Source organism: Haliaeetus leucocephalus, unplaced genomic scaffold (genome assembly GCF_000737465.1).
Source record: "Haliaeetus leucocephalus isolate CR32 unplaced genomic scaffold, Haliaeetus_leucocephalus-4.0 Scaffold214, whole genome shotgun sequence".
Lineage (NCBI taxonomy): Eukaryota > Metazoa > Chordata > Aves > Accipitriformes > Accipitridae > Haliaeetus > Haliaeetus leucocephalus.
This window is the reverse complement of record NW_010972650.1, coordinates 641,993-667,666: the sequence shown is the minus strand read 5'-3', so window position 1 is coordinate 667,666 and position 25,674 is coordinate 641,993. Positions and strand designations below refer to the sequence as shown.

At 59.3% G+C, this 25,674-nt stretch overlaps 2 protein-coding genes across 2 annotated transcripts; both read right to left on the bottom strand.

Annotated features, from left to right (window-relative positions):
* Positions 1–2,082: 2,082 nt before the first annotated feature.
* On the bottom strand, positions 2,083–9,354 carry ACVRL1 (activin A receptor type II-like 1). Its single transcript, XM_010566535.1, has 10 exons — positions 9,312–9,354; positions 7,172–7,242; positions 5,568–5,792; positions 5,063–5,262; positions 4,851–4,950; positions 4,346–4,492; positions 3,994–4,269; positions 3,656–3,853; positions 2,314–2,444; positions 2,083–2,217 (listed from the first exon to the last, which is right to left on the bottom strand). Exons 2-10 carry the CDS (start codon positions 7,236–7,238, stop codon positions 2,083–2,085), a joined length of 1,479 nt encoding a protein of 492 aa, XP_010564837.1. The 5' UTR covers positions 7,239–7,242; positions 9,312–9,354.
* A 5,135-nt stretch (positions 9,355–14,489) lies between these two features.
* Positions 14,490–17,020, bottom strand: ANKRD33 (ankyrin repeat domain 33). Its single transcript, XM_010566566.1, has 4 exons — positions 16,715–17,020; positions 16,295–16,424; positions 15,408–15,548; positions 14,490–15,268 (listed from the first exon to the last, which is right to left on the bottom strand). Exons 1-4 carry the CDS (start codon positions 17,018–17,020, stop codon positions 14,490–14,492), a joined length of 1,356 nt encoding a protein of 451 aa, XP_010564868.1.
* Positions 17,021–25,674: the final 8,654 nt, after the last annotated feature.

The following is a 25,674-nucleotide window of genomic DNA, read 5'->3' as shown; positions in this document are numbered from 1 at the left end:
GCAGGGGGTATGTGCGGCGTGAGGCTGGCAGGTGCAGGCAGGGGGCTGTGAAGGCCTGGGGCAGCTGGTGCATGGTGGGGACTGAGCCATGCCCGGGCAGGGCACCCCAAACCCCGGGCTGAGGACCCTAAACCCCAGGCTGAGCACCCCAAAGTCTGGGCAGGGGACCCCAAACCCCAGGCAGGGCACCCCAAACCCTGGGCTGAGCACCCTAAACCATGGGCAGGGCACCCCAAACCCCGGGCTGAGCACCCCAAGCCCTGGGCAGGGCACCCCAAATCCCTGGCTGAGCACCCCAAGCCCCAGGCTGAGCATCCTAAACCCCAGGCAGGGCACCCCAAACCATGGGCAGAGCACCCCAAACCCTGGGCTGAGCACCCCAGAGCCCCGGCTGAGCACCCTAAACCCCAGGCTGAGCACCCCAAACCCTGGGCAGGCCACCACAAACCCTGGTCTGAGCCCCCCAAGCCCCGGGCTAAGCACCCTAAACCATGGGCAGAGCACCCGAAACCCTGGGCTGAGCACCCCAAACCCTGGGCTGAGCACCCCAAACCCTGGGCAGAGCACCCTGAGCCCTGCCCTCCTCAGCCCTACATACCCCTCACCCCAGTGCCAGCCCCACCAAGGGCCAGTGGCTGCTCTTTGCTGACCAGTTTCTCCCAGTCTCTAACTGGAAGTGAGGCAAAAGGGCAGGACAAGACGAGCCCAGGGTGGCCACAGCAATGTGCCAGGCTATGCCGCGAATGTGCAGGGGCCAAAACCTGTTGACGGCTGCGCTCTCCTGAACCAGCTTCCCTTTCGTCCTGGGGGGCTTCGCCCTGACCCCCGGACCATCAGCAGTGCAAAAAGCCCACGAAGCGGGAGGGCTGGCAGCCGCAGCCCCCCTCCATGCGGCCCCAGCCCCTCGCGGGCACAGGGAGAGGGTTGGCACGAGGCTGGAGCGAGGTTTATTGCGGGATCCGGCGGTGCCGGAGTGATACACGGCAGCTACACGGTGTTGAAGCAATAAATTAAGCCATGCAGAAGCACCGGGCGGCAGAGTCCCATCCTGCCACATTGCTCGGTGCCCAGTGGGGGACGTTTGGCAGCTGTTAAGCGATAAAATAGCTTTACACTTTATTAAATATATTAAATCTTAATAATTAAATAATTATGGAGCAAAGCTGGTTCTGCTGAACATCCCGGTCCTGTCCCAACAGCCCTGAACATGGGGTGGTTTTGGGGATGGCGACGAGTGGTGTGGGCTGGAGCCGGCCGCAGGGTGCACCAAAATGCCCTGGAAAACACCAAAATGTTGGCAAAGATCAAAAGGTCTTGGAAAGGAGGAATGCCGGCTGCTCGGCAGGGAAGGATCAAGCCACCGTGGCTGTGGGAGCCCCTGTCTCGGCGGGACCTTGCGGCATGGGTGACGCTCAGGCCCCTCTCGGTGCTGGCGGTTCCTTGTTCTGGGGAGCCCCAAGATGCGCCGGGGTGCAGATCCAGCCCTGTCGGGGGGATGCTGCCCCTGGTCTATCCTTTCCCAGCGAAATCCAGACCTCGTTCGGCAAGAGACAAGCCGGGCACTGCAACCCTGCCGGGGAATTCCTGCTGCCGCCGCCGAGCCCGCGGCATCCCCGCTGCCAACGTGCCGGGCAGGCAGGTTTGGGCAGCACCTGCTGCCTGCGTGTTGCGCTGGGTGCCAGCCATGGGGTGGGTGCCCAGCCAGGCTCGGGGGCTGCGGCAGGGGACGGTGCTGGCTCCGACGCTTGCTTGCCCCTCGGCTGTGGTGTCTGTCCGGGGGGCTTGGAATGGGCCGCCAGCCCCAGGCGCCCGCTGCCATCCCCGCTGGGCAGACGAGACGGGCCGGCGTCAGATGATGGATCCAGGGGGTATTTTTATAACCGGGCTGGAAAATTCCTCCCTTGCTTTTCTCCCCCCCCCCCCTACTTTTTCCCTCCTTGCAAATTAAAAAGGCTCCAAGGAGGGGGTAGGAAAGGTGGGAGCTGCAAGCAAAACCCCCTGTGTAACTGGGAGCCATCCTGGCGTTGGCTTTGCCACCGTCCCCGGTGCAGCCTGCAAGCAGCTCCAGTGTGTGCCTGGCATTCACTGCTCTGGCTTGGGCTTTTCCAGGGAATTGTTCAACTTTTTCAGCGTCTTTTTAATCCGCAGGGCGGTGAGGCGGGCCGACGGGCTCTGGTACCAGCACTCCTTCATGATCTTTGCCAGCGCTGACAAAACCTGGGGGAGGCACAGAAAGAGGGGAGAATTGAAGAGTTTCATGGGGAGAAAAGGTCTGGCTCAGGGTGGGAGGAGGGTGGCCCCCCTGGGACTCACCGAGTCGGAGAAGAGGCGGTTGGGGATCACGGGGGTCTGCTGGTCGATGCACACCACCTTCTTCATGTCCTCGAAGCTGGGGTCGCTGGGGACGGCGTCGAAGAAGGGCGGCCGGTACTCCTCCACGATGCCTGCGGGAGGGGGTGGTGGTGGCGTGAGGGCAGCGGGGGAGTGTGCAGGGTTCACCCCAAACCCTGCACATCTTGGGGTGCCCGGGGTGGCCAGCACGACCGACGTGGACCCTGCCTTGGGGGGGATGTGAAGCCCCGGGAATTGCCAGCGTGATTTGCCCCACCACACCGGCGGTGATGCTGCCTGCGGGGTGCACGGCTCCAGCTCCGGCTGCACCGTGGAACCTCGCCGGGATGGCATGGGGTGTCTGGGGTCAGCTCCAGCACTGGCTCTAGCACCGCTGGTGGCTCCAGCACCAGCACCAGCACTGGCAAGAGTCCAGCACCAGCCCTACCATGAACAACAGCTCCAGCACCACCTCTAGCACCGACACCAGGTCCCGGCACCGATGCCACCTCGCAGCCCCCCCCTCCATCTGGCAGCCCCACGGCGAGCCCGTCAGCTGGCCCAGCTAATCTCCCTTTAGTGCCTCCATATGTCTGTGTGTCCGTGGGGTTTAACCCCTCTGGGCGACCCTGAGCACCCACCAACTCCCTGCACCCTGGGGGGTCACGCCTGAACCTTGGGGTCCCCTGGATCCCCTATCCCCAATGCCGTGGGGCCGTGCAGGGGCTGCACAGCCCATCCTGAAGGGTGAGGGTGCCTGGAAGGGTTAAAACCAACCGGCTGAAGGTCATCCCCAGCACATGGTTTTGGTAATTCGGAGTAAATGTTTAATCTGAAGGAGCCCCGGGGCAGTAAATGAGATTATCCCGGCCAGACTGCGCCTTGGGGGGACCTCCTGCCTCACCCACTAGCGCGCACCATTTAATTAATGCTTCTAATGGACTTTGCCGGTGGTGAGCGGCGCTGGCCGGGCAGCCCCGAGAAGGCTCCTCCACAGTGTGGGGGACCCCGTCCGTGTCCCCGTCCCCATCCCCAGGAGCCAAGCCCCGCTGGCCAGAGGTCCCGGCCATGGCTGGCTTCCAGGCAGCGCTCGACGCTGCTTGTTTTCTAATCAGTGCTGAACAAACAAAGCACTGATTGAGTCTAATGGGCCCTTTAATCAGGGAGCCGGGTGCTGACACTAGATTACAGTGTTTATAATTTACAGCTAATCTTCTGGGCGAAGGGAAAGAAAAAAAAAAGCAACAAAAAGGAGGGAAGAAGGGAGCAAGCGCGGAGCCTTGCCGCAAGCCGGGAGCGCGGCAGCAGGCCAGGAGCCGCTCACCATTCACCACCGTCCGCCGGGTGATCTCCCAGAGCACCAGCCCATACGCCCAGATGTCCGTCTTCTTGTAGGACTCGAAGCAGTCGGTGCGGATCTGTTCGCTGAGCACTTCTGGGGCCATGTAGCGCTTGGTGCCCACCCGGGGGTTGTTGCCGATGTCCAGGTAGTCGCTGCCTTGGGAGTGCATGACGGCCAGCCCTGGAGGGATGCCGGCCCCGGTCAGTGCCGTGCTGGTGCTGCATCCCCAGGATGCTGCATCCCTGGAGCACTGCATCCCTAGGGTACCACATCCCTAGGGTACCACTTCCCTGGAGTTCTGCATCCCACCCCCATCTCACCCAGGTCTGCAATGCAGCACTGCCGGTTGCTTTTCACCAAGATGTTCCTGCTCTTTAGGTCACGGTGGGCAATGGCGGGCTTGCCCTGGGTGCCAAAGATCTCCACGTGGAGGTGGACGAGGCCGCAGATGATGGAGGAGGCCAACCCCAGGCAAGTCTCCACATCCAGGGCTGTCCTCTGCAGGTAGTCGTAGAGCGAGCCATTCTCGTGGTAGTGCGTGATGAGCCAGAGCTGGGTGCTGGAGTTCCTCGACGTCATGTCGGAGGCGATGAAACCTGGATGGGGAGAAGAGCTGTGACCGTGGAGCCACTGTACAGCCACCCCCCGCAGCCTCCTTGGCCCCCCACTCACCCAGGATGTTGTCGTGCCGGAGGAGGACAGTGTTGTAGATCTCGGTCTCACGGAACCACGACTGCTCGTCCCGGGAGGAGAAGATCTTCACGGCCACGCTCTCCCCGTGCCACACACCTCGCCACACCTCGCCATAGCGTCCTTTGCCTGCCACAGCCACGGCACCGCGTCACGCGGCCCCTCTGGCCCCCAGCGCCCTCCCCACATCCAGCGTGACGAACCCGGCTCCCAGTGTGGAAGAGCAATGGGGCGGCGCAGGGTACATTGACCTTGGCCAACTGCCACGCACCCACCCAGCCGCTCTCTCCCTCCCCCATCAGCAGGACTGGGGCAGAACTTGGGGTCTCTACAGGGTTTTGGCTGAGACATCAGGTCCAACCACCCTTCCTGCATCTGGCTTCATGGTACCATCGCCGGCTACTGGGGGAAAGGGTTCAGGCACATGCCCAAGCGCCAGTTGGGGGGGCCGAGGCAGCCTCCCTTCGCGTGGGGCCCCTCTCCTTACCCACACACTCCACGAGGGTGATCTGCCGAGCCACTGTTCGCTGGACGAGGAAAGGCAGCCCCGAGCCGCTGCCTGTGGTGCAGTCATCGTTCAGCAAGTCCTGCGCAGCCGGGATGGCAGTGGGGTCAGCTCGGTGGCCAACCCCACACCTGGCACATCCCTCCCTCCCACACCTCGTGAGCATTTGGGGTCCCCCCCCCCAGCTCACCCACCTCTAAAGTGCTGTCTCCCACCATGGATGCCTTCAGCATGAGGTCTGTGTCGCCCAAGTCGCTTTTCTGGTGGCGATGCTGGGCCATCTTCCAGCAGAAGAGCACTGTGAGTGCCACGAGGATGAGGAGGGCGAGCAGCGGGACGAAGATCATCAGGAGGAGGTTGGGCAGGGAAGGTGCCTTTCCCAGGGCCTCTTCTCCTGGGTGGGGGAAACGATGGTTGGGAGCATGAAGGTGGACCTGGGAGGATGGGGAGGTCTTGGTGCTTGGGCTTGGACCTGGGGAAGGTGGCTCCGCATTGGGGTCAACCCCATGGACGGCAGCTCTACAGGCACAGCCCAAGAAGCTGAGGACATCTTGCTGACCATGTCCCACCTGGGAAAGGGTGACCCTCGAGGTGCTGAGTGAGGATGGGGATGATCTGGAGACCCAACCACATCTCCAGCCATGCAGGCAGCTCTGCCCCTCTCCCCCTGGCTCCTTGAAGGGGACCATGCCCCCGTACCTTGCAGGAAGATCTCCAGCTCGGCATTGCACATGCTGGAGTCGCAGCACCTCATGCCGTACTGCTCCGTCACGGGCGTGTGGCAGTTCTCCAGGATGTTCTGGGAGAAGCAGCCCTTGTGCTGGGTGATGGTCCCTTCCTCCTTCCTCTTGCTGACGAAGCACACCTGGCCCGTGCAGGTGGGCAGGCTGCAGTGTGGCACGTCGCAGACGCACAGCAGCTCGTCTGTGGGTGCAAGGAAGAGGTGTGTTGTGCCATGGGGCCACCCCACTGCCTGGCCCGGGGCATGCTGGTGGCTTTGAGGACTATGACATCTGTCCTAAAGACTCTTGAACCAAATTTTGAGAGCGGGCAGCCTGGGACTACCATTGTCCAGGCTGAGGAAGGCAGCTGCGTGTGGTCAGCACAGGGAAGCCCATCCTGAGACCTTCTGGAAAATTGCTTGCTCTTGGCTGGGACCCAAGCACCAGCTCTGAAGCTGGGGGTCGCCTGTCTGCATGCTCCCAGGGAGGCAGTGGAGGGGCCATGCATCCAGCTGGGATTAACTGGGATGCACTGGTTCACAGCACACAGGGTCACATCCTGCCCGTGGGATCCCAGGGGACATGGGAGCTCCAGGGCTGCCTGCAGGAGCCAGGTCCTGGGAGCCAGGATAGGACCAAAAGCCTCAAACTCAGCTGGTGCCTCCCCAGAGGGTGCTCCAGAGACACTGTGTTTCAGGAGCTGGGTGTCGAACCCTGGGTCTTTCCTGGAGCTTTCATCGGCCGCCCCGAAGGCGCTTCCCCGCACCGTGGTGCCGGAGTGGCACAGAGGGTGGCCACGCTCCCAACCTCCTGATTTAGCTCTGCCCTTTCGCGCAGAAAATATCCCTCCTGGAATCAGCGAGTTCAGCGAGAGGGCAGCCAGACAGACGGCGGCGAGGGGACGGACGGACGGCGGCGAGGGAACGGATGGCTGTGGCCAGGTCCCCTCTTGCGCCTGTCGCCCTGCTGCCCCAAAGGCTGCCTGGTGCCAGGGCCATGGGGTGGTGGTGTGGCTGGGTCGGTAAGTCCTGGGAGCTGGTGGCCCCATGGGCAGGACAGGGACATGGTGGGGACTCGTCCCCCTGCCAAGCTCTGCTGCTCCTTCCCGGCACAGCCACGCTGCTTTGGTCCTCCCTGCACAAGCACCCAGCCTGGATTCGTCCCCAGGTCACCCTGATGCTCCCCTGGGAGCAGGAGCAGCTCATCCCTGCTCCCCACCATCACCCCTGGGAAAAACCACGTTTTAAAGCATGTGCATGCTAGCCTTTTCCCCATCTCCCCTCTGGTGACGTCAAAGCACTTGATGAACCGTAATTAATTAAGCTGAGATCCTCTTTGGGAGGCAGGTCACGGTCCCAGAGGGGAGAAGCCCCCCACTGGGGACGACGTGGGTCCCCGAGGAGCCCTGCCTCCCTCGGCGCTTGCTCCAGGCAAGCTCGAACGAGCTGCTCTCCGCAGTGGTTTATTTTGAGCAGAGCAAGCGATGACGTTCCCAAAGAGCCGAGGGTTTATTTTAACCCCCCGAGCGTGGCGGAGAGCATCCAGTGCTGGCTGCCTTCACCGCATCGTTTTGGTACTCACCAGCTGCGAAGCCGATGGAGAAGGTCATCAGTGCCAGCACCGCCCGGCCACAGGCTCCACACGGCATTTTCCTGCGGAGAGCAGAGGGGGTGAGAGGCAGCCCACCGCAGCCCACCGCAGCCCTTAGCCCCCATGATGAGGCTCATTGCCGGGCCGGGAATGGCTGTGGGGGCTTTGGGAAGGAACTGGGGAGCAATAGAGGCCGGCGGGGAGGGAGAGGGCAGGTGGAGCGGTGGATGTGCTGCTTCCAAGTGGAGTTCAGCTCCGGACGTCTGGGGTACAGCCCTTCCTGAGAGCAGATCCCCAAGAACTCCTGAGCTCGGGGGACCTCCTGACAGCGGTGTGGGACACTGTGCATGGCCCCGTGGTTCTCGGGAGCACTCCGGAACAGGGACCTTGCCATGTCCATGCTGCCCCAACATCCTTCCTATATCCCAGCAATCTGTATTCTGTCATTTCCCACCATTCCTGTGGCTCCCATGCTGTAAAAACACAGCCGGTGGCAGACCCCATGGGCTCGGCAGCCATGGCGAGCGCGGTGATGGCCGTGGCACTGCCGGAGATCCCAGAGTCGGCAAGACCCATGCCGTAGGACGGAGCTGAAAGCCCCCATGCCGCATCGCTCACCCCCAACGGAGCCGGAGCTGCCGGGTGCAGCTCAGCCCCTGGGGGGCTTCTGTATGGAGCTTATCGATGACACAAGCAGAGGCGCTGCGGGCAGCCAAAAATTCCCCAGCTGCGCCTTTGGGGGAAGTTTTGCTATTTTTTCTCTCTCTTTTTTTTTTTTCCTTGTAAAAGAGACATTTCTGCCAAGCCAAACACAGCGGAGCCGGCGCTGCCCCCTGCCCCTCGCCCTGCTGGCATCACTGCCCCTTTCACATGGCCGAGAGCTCGGCCGGCGGCGGCCAGGGCTCCCCAGCCCCTCCTCGGCTCATTCTTCGTGGTTCCCGACATAAACACGCCAAAGTCTCCGTTTCCTGCAATTGAAGGAGCCCTGCCCAGGGCTGCCGGGACAGGAATCAAGATTGTTTAGATTCTGGCCTTGATGGGGAAGCGAAGTCACGCAAGCCTGGCCCTCGAGAGCACACACGTATGTGGCTGACTTAGGCAGTCTCCGGCCGTAGCATAAAACGGGCTTTTCCTCCCCAAAATAGCTCACTTCGTTGTTGCTCATGGGGAGGAAATGGCGACCGGGTCCCAGGGCTGGAAAGGCAGGAGCAGGGTCTGGTACCGGGTGCCCTGTGCCAGGAGCGATGCTTGGGCTGATCTCCGGCTGAAGCAGCAGCTGATCCCTCGACTGGCCCAGGATCAGCTTTATTTTAAAAACCAAACTCCCCTGGAGTTGGGCTGCTGTTCCCTGAGCCTCCAGGATGCTCCCAGGCACGGTGCTTCTCCTTGCAATCCCGAGAGCTACAAAACGCATCTTTTTAAAGGGAAGCCAAGATTCCGGGTGGTGAATTCCCTCCTCGGGGGCACTTCCACAAAATCCCAAGCCGTTAGACGGCTGCGGGATATTTGCCATGAAACACAAAGCAGCCAGGGCCTCACCCAAAACTTTGCTGTATGGGCAACAACATCACAAGGATGTGTGTTGGTGTTAACCGAGAGCAAACCTTAATCCAGAGCCGCCCCTGGCATCCCACGGGAAAAACATCCCGGGTGCTTCTGTAACGGGTCAAACCAGCCCCTGCGTCGCCATCCCTGTCCCCAACCTTTCTCCCTCCTTTCTCACGCTGGACCTGCAGCTCACGCACCTTCCTGGCGTGCGGAGCATCTTCCCCAGCCTGGCTGGGAGGTGATGGCAAGTCACGTTGCTGTCTTACATCCTTCCATCCTTTGGGATTTGCAGCAGCATCAGGAGAAGGAAAAAACCCCAACTGAAACCTCTCGGATGGGGTGTGGGCGCTGGCAGAAGCGGCTGGGAGCAATAGGCAGTTGTGCCGCAGCACTGGCCGGACGGGGGGGTCTGGAGCAAGACCCAGCCCCGGGGAAGGGGGATTTCCTGGTGACCCCACGGAGAGAAAAGCAAAGGGACTGTTGAAGGGAGATGGGGCGGGAGGCTGCGGGAACCTGGGAAAGGGGGTGGCTGGACACAATCCTCAGGGACATGCGTGATGGCTGGAGGGTCCCTTGCTCTTACTGGGGTGGCTCGGCAGAGCTTTGCAATCCTGGCTCTTCCGCCCTCCCCTGTGTTTTCTGCTGCTCCTGGGGGGGGGTTTCGCCACAGGATGCGGCTCGTGACTCAGTTCCCCTCTGTCGCCTTTTCGCAGGGAGCCAGACACAGCAGAGACCCTCGTGCCGGCTGGTGCCGGTGCCAGCTGGGGGGAAGCAGGGTGAGCCAGGCGTGTGCGATGGTACCAGCTGCAGGTGCGAAGGGCTGGATGGACACCACGTCGGAGTCGGTGAGAGCTTTGCCACAGGCTCCCAAAGCTTCAGCCTGGTTTTAAGGAACAGACAGAGGTTTTCCTCCCTGCTCCCTGTAGCTGCAGGTTGGTCACGCATGCAGCAAAGCCATTTGCATCCTTCGGTGCAGCCGGCGCAGGAGAGACGTTCAGCTCAGGGACCCACACCGGTGGGCTGCACCGTGCTGGCCCTTCTTGCACCGATGGGCATCGCTGCACCGTAAATAAGAGACAGGCAAAGAGAGTGGCAAAACCAGTTCATGTTAATCATTTCATGGGGTTGGCATCACACGCAGGTCCTCGTGCAGAGTGGGGATGAGGGGAGTGTTCCTGCCCCAACTTTGCGGCAGGGTTCGAATGCCGGCAGAGCTCCCACGGCATGGCTCGCACCAGCTTTGCTTTAGGCACTTTGTTCTGAAAATGGAGCCTCCTCAGGGGCCGTTTGGCTCTTCCTCGCCCACCCCTCCTCCAAGAGACCCAGGGTTTGGCTTTGCAGAAGGGGCACGTCGAGGCGTCGTGTCCTGCGCCGTCGCTGCTGTCGGTGACCCACTGCCCTCGCTCCAGCCCCCGCTAGCGGAGCTGTCAACTTTCCCTCATTTTCCCCCACGCCTTTTCAAATACACCCAAATTCCCCATTTCCCACATCAGCTCTGGGCTTTTGGTATCAGCTGTGTATTGTTTCAGCTCTTTAGCAAAGACCTGGGGACAGATCCTGCTACTGTTGCACTGGTGTAAATCCAGATTTATGCTCCCAGCTCCGCCAGAGCCCTGATTCCAGCCTCCACCAACCCTGACGTCAACCCCGGTGTCCCACCAAATGTGAAGGAAATGGGGCCAAATCCTGATTTCATCTGCACGGGGGTAAATCAGGAGGGAAGCACTGAGGTCGGTGCAGCCTCGGACCCCGTGAGCGCGCAACGCTTCCCCACTCACCTACAGCATCCGTGTCCCACAGTCGCCCACGGAACTGCCCGGTCCCGGCGAGGCTTTCCCGGCTGCAGTCCCGAGCTCGGAGGTGGTGTGTGTGGCTCAGCCGGGGCAGCTCTGCTCCGTGCCGTGTTCCCCGGCTTGGAGGAGCTTCATGGGTCTGCTCCCCTCCCACCGCTCGTCCCGGCACTGTGGGGGCTCCCGCGGCTGCAGTGTTGCCCGTCCCGGTGGGGGAATGTCTCTGTCCCTGTCCCGACCCTGGGGACTCGGCTCAGCAGCTCTGTTGTCCGAGTGCAGCCGCTTGGCAAGCGCTCTGTGGTCTGGATGTGGGAGAAGTCAAAAAAATGTTTCTTATTACTGCCTCTTCCTGCCTGGCTTCTCTCCACCACTCCCAGCTAATAAAGCATTTCCTATTGCTGAGCACACATCCACGGCCAGCCTCCCTTCCTCCCGCACACCGGGCCCCAGCTCCATCCTGGTTGCTCTCCCTCGACCCGTTCCTCCCACCCCTGTCCTTCACTGGGCACTTTCCCACCAGGTTTCCTGGTTTTCAAGGCAAACCCAAGCCTTTGGTGGGGGGACGTCCATCAGGTCTCCTTCCCGGAGCATCTGAAGGCATTTGGCAGAAATGCAGCTGGTTGCTTTGGTGGTGCTGGGGGTGGGAATGGTCTGGATAGATGCTGTGGGAATGACCTTGATGTGCTTGGCCATCCCTTCTGCTCCAGCATCCCACCTTTGTGGGGATGGGAGCATCATGGCAGAGCCAAGGGGCTCCCCGGTTATTCAGTGCTGGCCACAAGACTTTTGGTGTACTGCGCTGGAGGGCAGGGGACGTTTTCTCCCCCGGGTGTAAAGCAGCATCAGGGGGTGCTGCCGAATGGTCACCCCATTAGGGACGCTCTGCCCTGGCTGCTGGCGCGGAGCAGGGCTGGGGTGGGCCAAGGGAGCTTGCTCGGTGCCTCCTGCCCGCACGTCCCCGCCGTCCCCCACCGTGGCCCTTGAGATGCCACGGCAGCAGGCGCTGGGATGCCGACGGCGGGGCCGTTCCCACGGCGGGAGGCTGGGCACTTCCCGCTCCCCCAGGACACGTGGGGCCGTCGGAGCTGCGGGCAGTGGAAGTGCCGCTTCCCCTTTTGCCGCTTCGGGGTTCTTCTTTGGGCCAGCCGCCTCTCAGCAGTTTCGTAGTCCTCCCATCCCCCCTCCTCTCCCTCCAGCACCTTTCCAAACCCCATCCCTGCCTTTCTCTCAGCTGATCGCCCCGGCACAGTGACCCGCTCCCATGGGCAGGCGAAGGCAGCCAGCAGCAGGCAGCGTGCAGGATGGCATTGCGGCCTCTTTCCTAACAAAGTCACAGGGCCTGATCTACCTCTCCATTCCCCATTGCATCACCAACCCCAATTGCATCACGAACCCAACTGGCACCCAGAGCCTCTCCATGCTGGCGGAGCACTTTGAGTCTTGCCCGCCACCTCCCCCCTGCTATCGCCCATGATCTAGGAAGTTTAAACAAACAAAAACACAAAACCAGGATAAAACATGAGGGACCTTCACGCATGACCTTGCCCACACCGGGGCCGGGAGCTTTGCAGAGCCGGCGCAGGGGAAACGGGCAGTTTCCATCTGATAGGAGCCGCCCGGGAGGAAGCCGGTGCCTGCAGACGCCTTATCGCCGTGACCATCTTTGCTCTGGCGCACAGGTCTCGGTGATCTGACTGGCGATCAGCCCCTCCCGGGGTTATTCCTGGATGGCTCCTGTGTCCTCGCTGCCTTCCATGGGTGCAGGCACACGGCGAGTGTCAGCACCTTGCTTTTACAGCTGCAGGCAGGAGTTTCCCCAGGCAGCCGAACGTGGCAGGTCTCCGGCAAGGTCTGGTGCCGGCTGTTTTGGTCCCTACGCTTCCATCTTCCAAATGGGGCAGCTTCATTTTTTAAACCGTAATCATCACTGGGGGGATAAATACTTGCCTAAAAACTTCTAAAAGTTACTAAGTCCTATTCTTGGGCCACTTGAAGGGCAGGGATGGGTGGGAGCCCCGGACCAGGCTGTGGCTCTGGCACTGCCGCCGTGGGAAAGCAAATTCATCTGGAGCAGGGACTGACTGTAGAGGTGCGTTAATGAACATACCGAACCCACCCCAGGCTCTCTTAGCCGCCGGCAGGGCGATCCCTGCCCTGCTCCGCACTCGCGCCGGTGCCAGCCCCTGGCTGGGGCAGACGGGGTGAATCAGCGGGGATGGGCGCCCGCCTCGGTGCTGGGCTGAGCGCCGGCACGCCAGCAGCACCGCGACTCACGATCCCGCACCGGCCCTGCCTGCCATGGTGCAACCTCCCACCACCCTCTCGAAGCCAAAGTGAGACTTTCCGTCATTGTTTGGATGCTCGTCACCGCGCATGGTGACTTTATCCCACAGAAGGGTGCGGGGCACCCCTGGACCGTGGTGGGACACATCCAGCCGCCCCTCGGGGTTTCACCGAGCTGTCCCTGCCGTGGCAGAGGGGGATGAGGGGCCAGCGGGAGCCTGTCTCTCCCTTCCCCCTGCGCTGCAGGAGCCAGGCTGGCGTGGTGCGTGCGATGGCTGCTCCATGTGCCGTCCGCCCCCGGCTCATCTGCGAGCCGCCGCCGGGAGCTGGCGAAGGAGGGCAGCCACGTGCCGGGGAGCCTGATGTGAGCCAAGGGCTGGAGGGGAACAGACGGGGAGGTTGCAGCTCCTTCCCGACGAGCATCCTTTCCTGCCTGCTTGTGACTCGCCCCAAACCTCCTGGTGCCCACCGAAAGGCAGAGCTGCAGCCTAAAAGCGGGGAGATGGGGCTTTTGTCCCTCTAAAGAAGGGGGTGGCGAAGGGAGGGGGCTCCATCCTGGGCTGCGTGCCTGGCCAAGAGTTATTTATTACCCGGATAACTAGTGCTTCGAGCAGCTCTCAGTGCCAGTCGCTTTCCCTGGGGGGCAAACCCTGGGTGCTTGGGTGCTGCAGGAGCCAACACGGCTGCTCAGGGCAGGCAGCACCCCAGTTTTACCTTCCTACGTGTCAGGAGGGAGCCGGAGTTAAGAGGAGCTTGAAATATTGGGAGCACAAGCTTGCTGCCCTGCAGCACATCCAGCGTGCACCAGCACCCAACAAAAAAGCAGCTGCACAGCTCCCTGTGGGAGCGGGTCTGGGGGGCTGCATGGGTGCAGATGAGGGGCCCCAGGGCTCCATGTGGGTGCAGGCTGGAGGTCCCAGAGGGTGGTTTGCTTGGGAACAGGGACCACTGGGTCCTGTCCCAGGTAACGTTGGAGCACAAAAGCTGCAGCTGGGGATGGAGCCCATGGGCACCCCAGGTTTGGTTTCCAGCCCATGCCTGGCATCCAGAGCTCCTGTTAACCCTCCTGCAGCGTGGAGATGCTTCCCCACGCTGAGCCTTGGTTTGTCCATCTGCAACCCGGGAATACACAGGAGTGGGGAAGTTAATGTCACTGAGGGGGTGATGGGGTGGACAGTGGATGCTGGTAGCAAGGGGGAAGCATTCCTGCCAGCCCAACAAACAACCCTGAGCTTTATTCATTAAACCAATCCTGTTAACATGGCAACCACTTCCATTTTAATTTGCACAACCATGTTCCACCACGTGCTGCAATATCAAGATTTCAGAAAGATCAAAGAGGCAAAAAAAAAAAAAAAAAGAAGATAAAAAGGAAAAAAGAAAAGAGCCGCTTCTGCCACAGACCTGCTCCCTGGCAGACCCAGAGCTCGGCCCAGGGCTGGGTCTCAGCACGTCAGAGCCCGGCATGACCAGAGCCAGGCCGGGGTGTCCACCCTCGAGGTGGGAGAGGACAAGGGGCCGGGGACCCAGGACCACAAGGGCTGGGGCATCTCAGCTGGGTACATCCACAGCATCCTCCTCCCTCGGGCACCACCATTCCCCTGGGGAAGGAAACCACCCTTATGCCAAAAAAGCAAGTGGGTCCAAGTGGATGGCTGGGACCTCGCCCCCACCGTGACACCTCTCACTTAGCATCTCTTCCCCCCTTTCTTCTTTTTCTCCTCGTTCTTTGCCTCCTTGGCTGCTTTCTTCTCCTCCTTCAGCTCCTTGTACTTCCACTTGGGTGGCTGCAGCAGGTTCTTGTCCTTCCCTCGCTGCCTCCGCTCCCTCGAGCTGGCAGGCGGGCAGGAGTCTTTGCTCACTTTGATTTTTGGGACAGGCTCTCCAGGGAAGATGCTGTTCCCACGCCGCAGCCACAGGGGCAGGAATCTCAGGAGCCCACTGGCCGGCTGGCGTGGTGGCAGGAGCCGGATCTCCGACATGGCTTGGCCATTGCAAGAGGATGCGCCGGTGCTGGGGCATGAAGTGGATTCTGGCTCAGCATCTGGATCTGGCACGTGCTGCCCGAGGATCTCCGGCACGGACAGCCTGCGCTTGCCCACCTCAGGGGGGCTGTCGGGGCAGACAGTTTGGCAAGCAGTGGCCACGAAGGGGCTGGCAAGGGAAGTGGTCATCCTCACCATGTGGTCCATCACGCCATCCTCCTTGGGGTCGTGGGGGAAGCTGAAGGTGAACATGGATTGGATCTTCTCTGACAGCCTCTTGCCCCTGGATTTGGGGCTCAGTGCCCTGGCCACCAACTCAGCCAGGGCCGGCCACTCGGGCCGGTACTGGCTGCCAAACTGCTCTGCCCGTGGGCGCTGCAGGAGACTCCGGATCCGCACGGTCGTCTCGAAGCGGCCAGTGAAGGCTGCCCACTCCCTGGCCGTCTTCCCCTTGATGGGATCCACTGCTTGCAGGTCTGCTCCTGGAGACACCAGCATGCAGAGAGCATCACCGCAGTGTCCCACCCTGTCCCACCCCAGAGAGCAGGGAGCAAGCGCATGGGGAGCAGCAATGCCACTCCTTCCCCCAAAATCCCAGAAAATCCCTGGGGAGATGCTCACCAGCCAGGAGCAGAGCAGCCACGCAGTCATGCCGCCCCTGCACCGCAGCCTTCATCAGCGCCGTCAGGCCCCGAGGGTCTCGCTTGTCCACCTCGAGTGCGGGGTAGTAGTTGAGGAGGTAGTTGACGATGGTGATGTGTCCTTAACAGCCAGAGAGAAGCTGCGTTAGAGTTTCGACAGTTAAGGAGTGATAACTGCTGGTGCCTGTTGGAGAAAGAGTATTTAGGAACTGCATTGTTTGAGGACAAAGGTGCAGAAACTCGGAGGGATCAGGACCAACAGGGTTTGGATTTATTTTGTTTTGGGTTTGGCTGTGCAGGGAACAGCGCTGGTGCACCAGCTGCTTCAGCAGAGAATGCAGGAAAGAGTCCAAAAATGCAAACCCCCATATCAATTCCAGCAAGGATAAAGTGGGAATAAAGGGTGATCCCCACTTTGAGACCCTCCTCCTTTCGCCTGTGGTTAACAAGGGTGGAGGCAGCCGGGCTCTTCTGCTGTAACAAGGAGAACCATCGTGACCAGAGAATTGGTCCATATACACGGCATTTGCCAGCTCGGACCTTGTGTACAGGTAAATCACTGCAGCTCATGGAGCTTTTCTGGAGCACGTGGGGCAGCTCCGGCTCAGCTTGACACCACTGCTTGGGTGGGATGTGTTGCGAGACAACATTGCTGTAGGAATCTCCATTTTTGCATCATCTACCCAGTTTTAAAACGGTGCTAAGATGAACCATAAACTTAGATGGGGAGGGTCACATCCCTTGGAACCCTTGGCTTTCCTGACGGCTCATTTTAAGGTTTTTGGAGGGGAAGCACAGGGGGGTCACATCACTTCTCAAGGGGTCTCGTGGGGGCTGCCCTGTGCCAAGGCCGAGCGCGGTGCCTACCTGCCTGGGCTGCCATCATGAGGGCCGTGTTCCCGTCCTTGTCCTGCTGGTTGACGTTTATGTAGGGGCACTTCTGCAGCAGGGGCACGATATCGATGAAGCCCTTGTAGCAGGCAACCATCAGCCCGTTCTGGAGAGGGGGCGGCACTCAGCACCGGGGCTGGTACTGTACCATCCTCCCCACTGCGGTGCTCCCTCATGGTCCCCCCACCCCAAACCAGACAGGCTCAGGATGGGACAACAGGCAAGGTTCTACTCCAAGGATTGGATCAATCCCAGGAGACCCATCCTGTGTCAAAGCCATCCCACCCGGGACTCTCCGTCCTGCCCCACCTGCTTTAGCAACCACCATCCTTCAGGATTTGCCTATTCCCAGGAAATCCTCTTTCTGCTCTGCAGGGTGCCCAGGCAGCCACTCACCCTCCCGTTGACATCCAGCTCTGTGGCCTCACTCCGGGTCACCCCGTGCTCCAGCCTCTCCTGCACCAGCTTGGCATCATTCCTGGCGCAGCACTGGTAGAGGCTGAGGTCCCCAGCACCATCAGCCCCCGGGGAGAGCTCATAGCAAGGGTAGACGGAGTCGTCAGAGAAGATACTGCCGGTGTCTGAGGGTTCTGACTCCTCCTTCTCCTCCTCCTCCTCCTCATAATACAGCTCCGGGTCGGAGGCATCCAGGCTGGAAGTGGGGGCTGCAGCATGTTCTCCTCCACCACAGGCATCTGTCATCCGGCCTGGCTGGGGGGAGCGAGCCCAGCTTGGCCCCGAGCCCTGTCTGGGGCCAGGAGCCTCTCCCGGGGGGACGAGGGGACACTCCGGACCATTCACTCCCCCCTGTGCAGACACAGAGTGGGCGTGGGAACCATGTGCGCTCCGGCATCACTCATCCCACTGGGAAGCCTCAGCCAGCTCCCAGCCGCCAGCACAGCCTGTGGGTCCAGTTTCCATCCTCTGTCCCATGCAAATGCTTGCACTGGGGGCTTGGATGCTGCAAAACCCCAGGTGGGGAGCGGCTCCCCACAGCACCGTCTCCAGCAGGGAAAACGGGGGGACATCTTGGGAGTTTGAAAGGCCGATAAATGTCCCTTGGTCTAGGTGTTGAAACCAGGTGGATGGGGGGATTGGGAATGTCTCTGGGGTGGTAGCGATGCCGATCGGGGCACTGAAAGCAGCCGGGCTGTCATGCCAAGTGCCAGCAAGAAGACCCCATCTCCATCCCTCCCCACACGACACAGCCAGGGTCTGAGCCCTTCCCACAGTGCCCTCCCCACTTAACTGGTGCACATCAAAGCAGCTGCAAAGACCTTTCCTAGCAGCAGGACCAGAGAAGTGTACAGAGAGAAGGGTTAAATCCAGCTCCCTGTGACCAAGCAGCAGGATAGCAGAGGCCGGAGCAGCTCTCGGGTCCCCGAGGAGCCCCTTAAACCACATGACACAGGGCAACCCGCAGCCCTGGTACAGGAGCTCTGGGGCAGAGACGGACTGGCTGCAGCCTGGCAGCAGAAATTAAACTGGTTTACTTCTAAGTAGAAGCCAATTATTAATTGATTGGTGCTGTGAAAGGAAGAAAGCCTTTGCAATTCCATTAAACTCTCCCACCCCTCTCAGATATCCCAATGCAGGCTCTGGGGATGAGGGATGCCCTTCTCACTGTAGCCGGATCTTACCTGGGGCTGCTCAGACCTTCCACGTGGGTCCCTCTTCAGCTGGGCAGCATCACGGCTCCAACCAGGACGGAAAACTTTGTGAGAGACAGTGGAAAATCACCCCTACCCTTTGCAGTGAGAAAGAGGTTTCTGCTGTGTGTCTGAGGTGGCCTTTGGGCACCAAAGCTGTGACAACCTGCACGTTGACGTGTGCTCAGCTAGCCAAGATATCTTAATTTAAACTGTTGCTTAAAATGGCTCCATCCATCCTGAGCAGGATCAGGACTGCTTGGGCAGGATTTAACATCTTTAGCTGAGGAGCTGCTGGGAGTCCTGGGCTGTATTTTTATACCTGTCTCACCTCAGTAAGATGCTGCTGCCTGAGCAGCCCCCATCAGCTCAGCTAAAACCCCCAAAACTCCTTCCAGCTCCCTTTATATGCAAGTGAATTTGCTGCTCAGATAAATCTGGGGAACTGCTATTTTGGCCAAGGGCACAGATACCTGTAACTGTGCAGGTGCATTAAATAAACTCTGCAATCCCCCCCTGAGAGGTGCCTTGGAGCCTCCAGCCCCTCTCCTCCTCTGGGCATCAAGATGCCAAAGCCCTCAGGGCACCGGCGAGCACAGGGCAGCCTTAGCGGAGGAGCTGCAAAAACTGGTTTCCTGAATTCCATGTGAAACATAACTGCTCTCTTATCTTCATCTTTAAAGGTTTTATTTTTGTGTGTGTTCATTGATTTTTACATGTTTTCTGAGGTACAGGGGCCAGCTGGCCTGTGAGATCTGGGAAAGGGCACTTTTAGTCTCCAGATCAGCTATTTTCATGGCAAAAAGGCGTGAGTTTGGTCCCAAAGCAGATCGTGGGAGGCCACGTTCTCCATTTAAAGCAGCCATTAAGGCAGAGTCCCAAAGGTCACTTTGCTTCCATCCTTGAACATGAAAATACGGAGCAGATGAAGGATCCCAGCTGTTTCCTCTGTGCTGGGTGCATCCTGCTGGGAAGCGCGAGCTGAGGGTCCCGATGCTGAACATCAGGATCCTGCTGCTGACCATGAGGATCCCGAAGCTTAACACTGTGGAGCCGGAGCTGGGCTCAGTGCTTGCAGTGTCCTCCCAAACCCCGGTGTCACCCCGGCCATGTCCATCCCTGCTAGGGGCCAGGACCTGCTCCGAGCCCTTCGACACCGCGTGTAGCTGGGCTGCCAGCCCCCTCCGGGCTCCTCTGCCTGGGAAAGCCCCCCAAACTCCATGGGGGAACCTCTGTGGTTCTGGATCCCCTATTGCAGCACCAAAACCCAACCCTCGCCCATCACTTTGGGGCTGAGCTTCATCAGCGGGATGGTGCGGCCAGCGCGGTGTCACCCCGGTGTGACACCTCCTTGCCCCACAGCCACCCTCCCACGCTGCCTTATCTCGGGAGAGAACCTGGAGCAGATTTAGGGCTTAGGGAGTTATCCGGGGAGTTCCGTGCCGTAATCTGCCGCCTGCCGCAAGCAGGAGGCTCTGAGCCGGTTGCGTAAGGACGAGGTCTGGGGTGCCGTGGTCTCAGCTCGCCCAATTCTCGCCCCGTTGCCGGTGCCTTCGGTGGGGATGAAGGTTTCCCCCAGTGCAGTCCCGTTGGGGTGGCCAGGCCACGGAGGGGGACAGGCTGATCGGCACCGGAGGACATTGCTTGTGCTGGAGAGGGGGGTGTTGTGTGGATTTGCAAAACCTCCGGCTGCCACAAGGGGATGCCGGAGGCTGCGGTAGGAGGCTGCGTCCCGCCGGTCCCGGTGGCTCCGGTCGGGAAGGACGGGGTCGGGGCGGCCGGGCAGCTCCGGGCAGGGGTGACAGATCTGTTCGGCTGCTTCCAGCACACCCTTGTCCTCCCACAGAGTTGGAAAGACACATATGACTTCTGAGAGGGCAGCGGGTAGGCTGGGTATAGGTCTTCTATTTTATTTTTTGTTTATTTATTTATTTAAAGAAGTTTGTACGTAGATGTCATGGCATCCTCCCAGGCGTCGTGGCATCCTCCCAGATGTCAGACCATCCTTCCAGATGTGATGGCATCCTCCCAGCCATCTTGGCATCCTCCCAGATGTCACAGCATCCTCCCAGGGATCATGGCATCCTCCCAGATGTCACAGCATCCTTCCAGATGTCATAGCATCCTTCCAGATGTGATGGCATCCTCCCAGCCATCTTGCCATCCTCCCAGATGTCACAGCATCCTCCCAGGGATCATGGCATCCTCCCAGATGTCATAGCATCCTTCCAGATGTGATGGCATCCTCTCAGGCTTCATTGTACATACTTGGGCCTCACTGCCTGGGAACCTCTTCCTTAAGGACACCCTGGACAGAGGGAGGGAGGGAAGCACAGCTAGGAGTAAATAACCCAGCTGACACGTGGAAACGGTCGCAGGGAGAAGGACAGCCCTGCCCAGAGCACCAGAGCTGGCTGCTTCACTGCAGGGATGCGCTGCTGAGAGCAGCTCCTCCGGCAGCAGAGCATGGCCCGCTCTCCCGGTGAACCCGCACACACTAAATCACAGCTGACGCTCAGGAGCATCCACGCAGGTGGGGGGGCCAGGAAGGGGCTGGAGGACAGCCCTGATCTTTCACCCCTTGCTCAGGGTCCGGCTGGGAGCACCGAGCCCGGTGGTCTGGCCCAGGTCACTCATCCCTCACTGCCTGGTCATCTCCATCACAAAACCAGGGCGCAATAACTCAGCATGGAAGGGAAGTGGAGGGCGTTGATTTAAACCCGGGGATGGGCTCTCCTAACCCTGGCTCTCCTCGCTGCGGTCAGGGCCGGGTCATGGCCGAGTGCAGCTCCTGCCCCACGCGCAGGAGAGGGCTGCGGGGACACGGTAACGCGCTTTGCTGCATGGCCGCATCCAGCCCCACTGCCTCCGCACTTGGGTGATGCCATGGGAAGAAGCAGAGTGGCAGGGAAAGGGCTGGGTGCTGCCACAGCCGTCTGCCGGAGGGTGAGGAGGTGTCTGGTGTGTCACAGCCCTGCTCCCAACCCGGTTGTAAATCAGTGGCGGGTGTCACCGTAAGAGATGACAAAGCCAACCCTTCACAGAGGGCCGGCAGCCGGTGCAAACCTGGGGTCAAGCCATGATTTACATCGCTGCGGCTGTGCCAGAGCGGTCGTGCCGGCAGGGGCTGTTACCGCTGCAGTTCCTGGACAGGCAGCAAAACCTGGTGCAAGCAGGAATTTGCTGAGGCTTGGCGGGGGCAGCAGCAGGGTTTGCACGTGAAGTGTGATCCCATGGTTTCTCTACAATGGTGCAAAATCCCATCCTCTGCCTTTCCCATCAGCTGCGTGGCCAGAGACCAAACCATCAGCCTTCACTGCTGCCTGCATCCCTTTTCCTTACCCAAAACGCTGCCAAGGGGGGATTGCCTCCCATGACAGGTCCTGCCGTGCGGAGGAATGTCACCCCCCTGCCACCAGTGAGGACAAAGCAGTCTGTGCATCGGTCACACTTGGCCGACCACCTTGGGGAGCTGCTGCCCACGGGGTTCAGGGCAGCAGGGACAGCAACCCCTTGTCTTATGCTTTCCTGGTACCATGCCAGGACATCCCCAGAGGTGACACATGTTGAGTGAGGAAGCAGCACGCCTGCCCGCTCCAGCACGTGCTTGAAACCAGGGGATTTCACCAGGATTTACCTCGAATGCACGTTAAGACCATAAACCGCCTTATCTGAGGCTGCAGGCAGGCTCTCTGGCACGGATGTTACCTCCTGGTCCAAAGTGAGCTGGCAGTGCTACGGCACGCAGGCTAACGGGTGTTGAAAGGAAAAGTTATCTTTGGCAGGAAAAAAATACAAAATAGAATGGAAATCTGGATTTTGCTCCCTTATTTTACACAGAGTTTCAGAAACCCAGTGCAGGCAGAGGGGGATCCAGCCCTGGCACAGCCCGGCTTTGCTGTCTGAAAAGGCAATTAAGGATGGGTGCATTTGTTATAAGCAATTTTTTTCTCATATCTGCTCCAGTAACAGCAGCATCAGGTCAGAGGGTTTTTAGGAGGCTTTTACATTACAGTTCTGCAATTTGCCTTTGTTTTTGGAAGTCCAGTTTGAGGCCAACATGACTAACAGCCCTGAGCCCAAACCAGAGGAGAGCTGCTGGATGGAGGGTGTCCGCAGGGAGCAGGATTGGGCCCTGGGTACCGGGTTATCAAGCCAGTCCCGCGTGCGGCCAGGCACGGCTCCTCGGTGCTGCCAGTCACCGGTCAGCAAAGCCCATGCGAGTCTCCACGCACAGGGGCTGGTGAGATGCTGCAGCAACCGCTGCGGCTCCCCGAAACCACAGCTGAGGCTTCGGCTGCTCCGATTCCCACCCTGCCACTGTCCTTTTTAATTTAGGACCTTGGGGTTAAAAAAAATAAATAAATGCCAAGAGAGAGGCTTTTCTGATTAAATTACAGCTGGCCAGCGCCGGAGCTGGAGATCAATTTCAATTTCTCCTTTTTTTTTTTTTTTTTTTTGGAGGGGGGGAGCACCAGGGACAGCACAGAAGAGGGGGGAGAAAATCAGACTTGCTAATTCCCTGGCTGTAATTATACCTAAAGAGAAACGGTGCTGCATGAAGTCCCTGGTGTGCGAGGAGTAATTCAGGGTTGCTTTGCGAGGCCTCTATGAAATTTGGAAGGAGAGGGGCTCCCCTCCCTCCCCGGTAATTGTATTTCTGGTGCCGCAGATGGTGCTGGCTCCGGATACTTGCTATAAAGAAGATGGATCGCGGCACACGGAGGAAGGCGAGGTGACGGCATCACTCTCTCGCCTTCATGATGAGCATTATCCATCAGGCCTTTTACAAGGCAGCGGGAGCTGGGACAATAAGAAATTGCGGCAGGTAAAGGCCACCACATCCAGTGTCCCGTGTCCCTGTCCCCAGCCAGTGTCCCTGCCTCCACCTGGGTTTATTCCCAGTCCATCTTCTTGCTTGTCGCCATATCCCTCAGCCCTTCCACATCTCCCTGAAAATGGCTCTTAACCAGGAGCGAGGTCCAGGGCTTCCGTAAGGGCGATGCAACACCGTCACAGGTGTCTCTGTGCAGGAGTGGAGATGCCCAGTATTTGTCTGATATTCAGGATAACTCTTGAAACCATGGTCTTGGAAGACCTGTTAGGTTAGGGAGGTCTGAGGAAAAGCCTGGCCATCAGGGCTGCAAAGAAAAGCCTGGAAATGAGCCCAAGCGCAGCAGTGAAGGTCCCATGGGCTGGTGGTGACCATGAACGCAGTAATTGATTTTTTTTAATGCTTGTGGCAGGGAAAATGGCTGTGTCATTTGCAGGTATTTCCCCATATTTATAAAACATTGTTTCTTGAGCAGCTGTCTGGATATCTCCTAGCAGCACAAGTATGCGCAGCCATGCTCGCACACCCATCCTCTTCCTCACGTCAGGTCCCTCCCCAGAGAGGTATTTTCCAGCAGCTCCACACCATCCTCAGCTGGGGGAAAAGCAGCTCCTGGAAAGCAAGAAAGCAAGAAAAAAACTCCGAAATTCCCCTACCTCCAAGGTGCTTAACCCAGCCACGCTGGGGTCTCCTGCTTTTGGAGCTCTTGGAGAAACAGGGGCCTGAGGAAACCTAATAACTGCCCCGGGGCAGCGGAGCACAGAGAACTAGAAGAGGAGCTGGGTCCCTGGCTATGTAAATAAATGTCAAGTTATCTGATCACGCAGGCAATAAATAGAAACAGGACAGCACGGTGATGGGAGCCGCATCCACCCAGAGCGTCACTGCGTGGATGGGAAGGTTGGGATGCCCCGAGTCCGGGGAAGGGACGCGCAGGAAGGACCAGGGATGGAGCCAGGTTTGGTGATTTACAAGATGTGACAAGGCTGGCTGAAAATGATGGATAGGAGGTGGGTAATGCTGCTCCCCAGCTGGGCTCCGTTGGTGTTAGCGGAGGGGAGAGGACGTCCCCAGCTATTTATCATCTTTCCCCAGGCCCCCATAGGACCATGAACACCCAGCGTTCAGCACACACTGGGTGATTTAACCCTTTCCGAGGATGCCTGGGGGTAAGTCTCTACTGGCCGTATCCTGGCTACAGCAGGAGGATGCGGTTTTACGCTCCTTCTCTGTTTCTGCCCCAAAGCACCCACACATGGGTGGGATGCTGCTGCTCTGGTGGAAGCAGGCAGGGGCTGGGTGGGCTGGTTCCTGGATGGAAAAAAGGGTCTTACCCTTTTTCCAGTTTTTTTTGAGCTTGGGATGATGCAAGGGGAGCACCTGCCGACAGGGAGGACCCTGCAGTTTGGGCAGCACCAGGCAGGCTGAGGTCGGCAGCTCATCACAGGAGTGATGACGATGAGCTCCAGCATCCCCCGCGCAGGTTGGGGAGGTAATGGGGGGCAGCAGAAAACTGCAAATGGCAGCTGGAGTCACAGGGAACCCCTCTGGACCCCAGGCGTTGCCTCTCCCTCCCGCAGCTCCTCGGCCAGCTCTGCCTTATTAGATTTGGCAAAATATTACGGGAGTGTTTGGAAGGTTAATTAACACAAGGCACTGCAGCATGGGAACCCGGCATCACCGGTGGGTTAGCCCTCAGCCAGCCGAGTTCAGGCTGTCGAGCTGAAATAAAACCTGCCCCAGCACGATTCGCCCAGGACCACCTGGTACCTTTTTACAGCCGCGCGGTCTCCTCCGGGCAGGATTAGACCTGGCACTGTCCAGTCCTTCCCTCTGCTGACTGTGCAGTGTCAGAGCATGCAACCCTCGGACCGTCTCCCATGCAATGCTTCCCAGTTATCCCAGCCCTACAGGTATCAGGCATATGGGACACCTGCTTCAGCAGTGGGGAAACTGAGGAATGAAGCTGCGAGAGGAGCTGGCTGCGCTGTGCAGGAGAGCTGGGCTGGGGATCTGCCTGTAAGCAGCAGATGATGCTGCTCACCAGCAAGAAGCCAGCTCATCACCCTGCCTGGGATGCTGCTTCTCATCCCACGTGAGCCTCAAGGATCAAATAAATCCAGAAACAGCTACTTATGGTGCACTTTGGGCAGGGCAAAGGTTTTTCCTTCACCGTAAACTGTATTTAGAGGAAAATCCTGCGCCTGGCAGCTCGACAGTGGTAGGGTCTCCTTTAGCATCACGGCACAGGAGAAGCTGTAGTGGGAGATGCTGGGTGCCATCCCCAGCCTGGGGATGGAGGAAGTGGGGGGCAAACAAAGCCGAACTGGAGCCGAGGTTCCATTTGGAGCTGTGATACCAAATAGCCATGGTTATTTATCCCCTTCTGCTTCCCCTGCAAGCCCCGTGTGTGTGTCGGGGTGCAGCCGCACAGCCGGTAACCTGACGCTCCCATTCCTGTCATGTTTTACATGGCTGGGCATGTGGTTATATTTTGTTTTGCCAACCTTTGCTTTCCCCAAAGGAGGGAATGAAAGGGCCAGTGTGCCGCCAATTTATTGTGCCTCCCGAGAGCCCCATGGCTGCTGAAAAAGCAGATGCCTTCTGCTTAATCTGGCCTGTTGCTATGTAAACCTCCTTCCCGCTTTGATGTCCCCTATAAATACTCCATGTGTTTCCAATAAACTGGCATTTTTATCACTGGAGCTGTTAAAGGCAGATCTGTGTCAGATTTGTCCCTGGGCTCGGCCGGGGGTTCGTTGGGGATAACCTCCCTGCCCTCGTAAAGGGGCTCATTGTATCTGGGAACGGGGGTCCGGGACTGAGAGGGGACGCGGCTGCCGCAGGGATGGCACCTCTCCTGGATCCGGCAC

What these genes read in the sequence shown, in the direction of transcription:
- ACVRL1 (XM_010566535.1), bottom strand. Translation starts at nt 7,238, where the DNA reads ATGCCGTGTGGAGCCTGTGGCCGGGCGGTGCTGGCACTGATGACCTTC. An exon ending in GCTGGAGATCTTCCTGCAAG is followed by an intron (nt 5,263 to 5,567) that starts GTACGGGGGCAT and finishes TCCCCCACCCAG; the next exon opens with GAGAAGAGGCCCTGGGAAAG. An exon ending in TGGGAGACAGCACTTTAGAG is followed by an intron (nt 4,951 to 5,062) that starts GTGGGTGAGCTG and finishes CCGGCTGCGCAG; the next exon opens with GACTTGCTGAACGATGACTG.
- ANKRD33 (XM_010566566.1), bottom strand. Translation starts at nt 17,020, where the DNA reads ATGACAGATGCCTGTGGTGGAGGAGAACATGCTGCAGCCCCCACTTCC. An exon ending in AGCTGGATGTCAACGGGAGG is followed by an intron (nt 16,425 to 16,714) that starts GTGAGTGGCTGC and finishes CCCCCTCTCCAG; the next exon opens with AACGGGCTGATGGTTGCCTG. An exon ending in GGCTGCTCTGCTCCTGGCTG is followed by an intron (nt 15,269 to 15,407) that starts GTGAGCATCTCC and finishes TGGTGTCTCCAG; the next exon opens with GAGCAGACCTGCAAGCAGTG.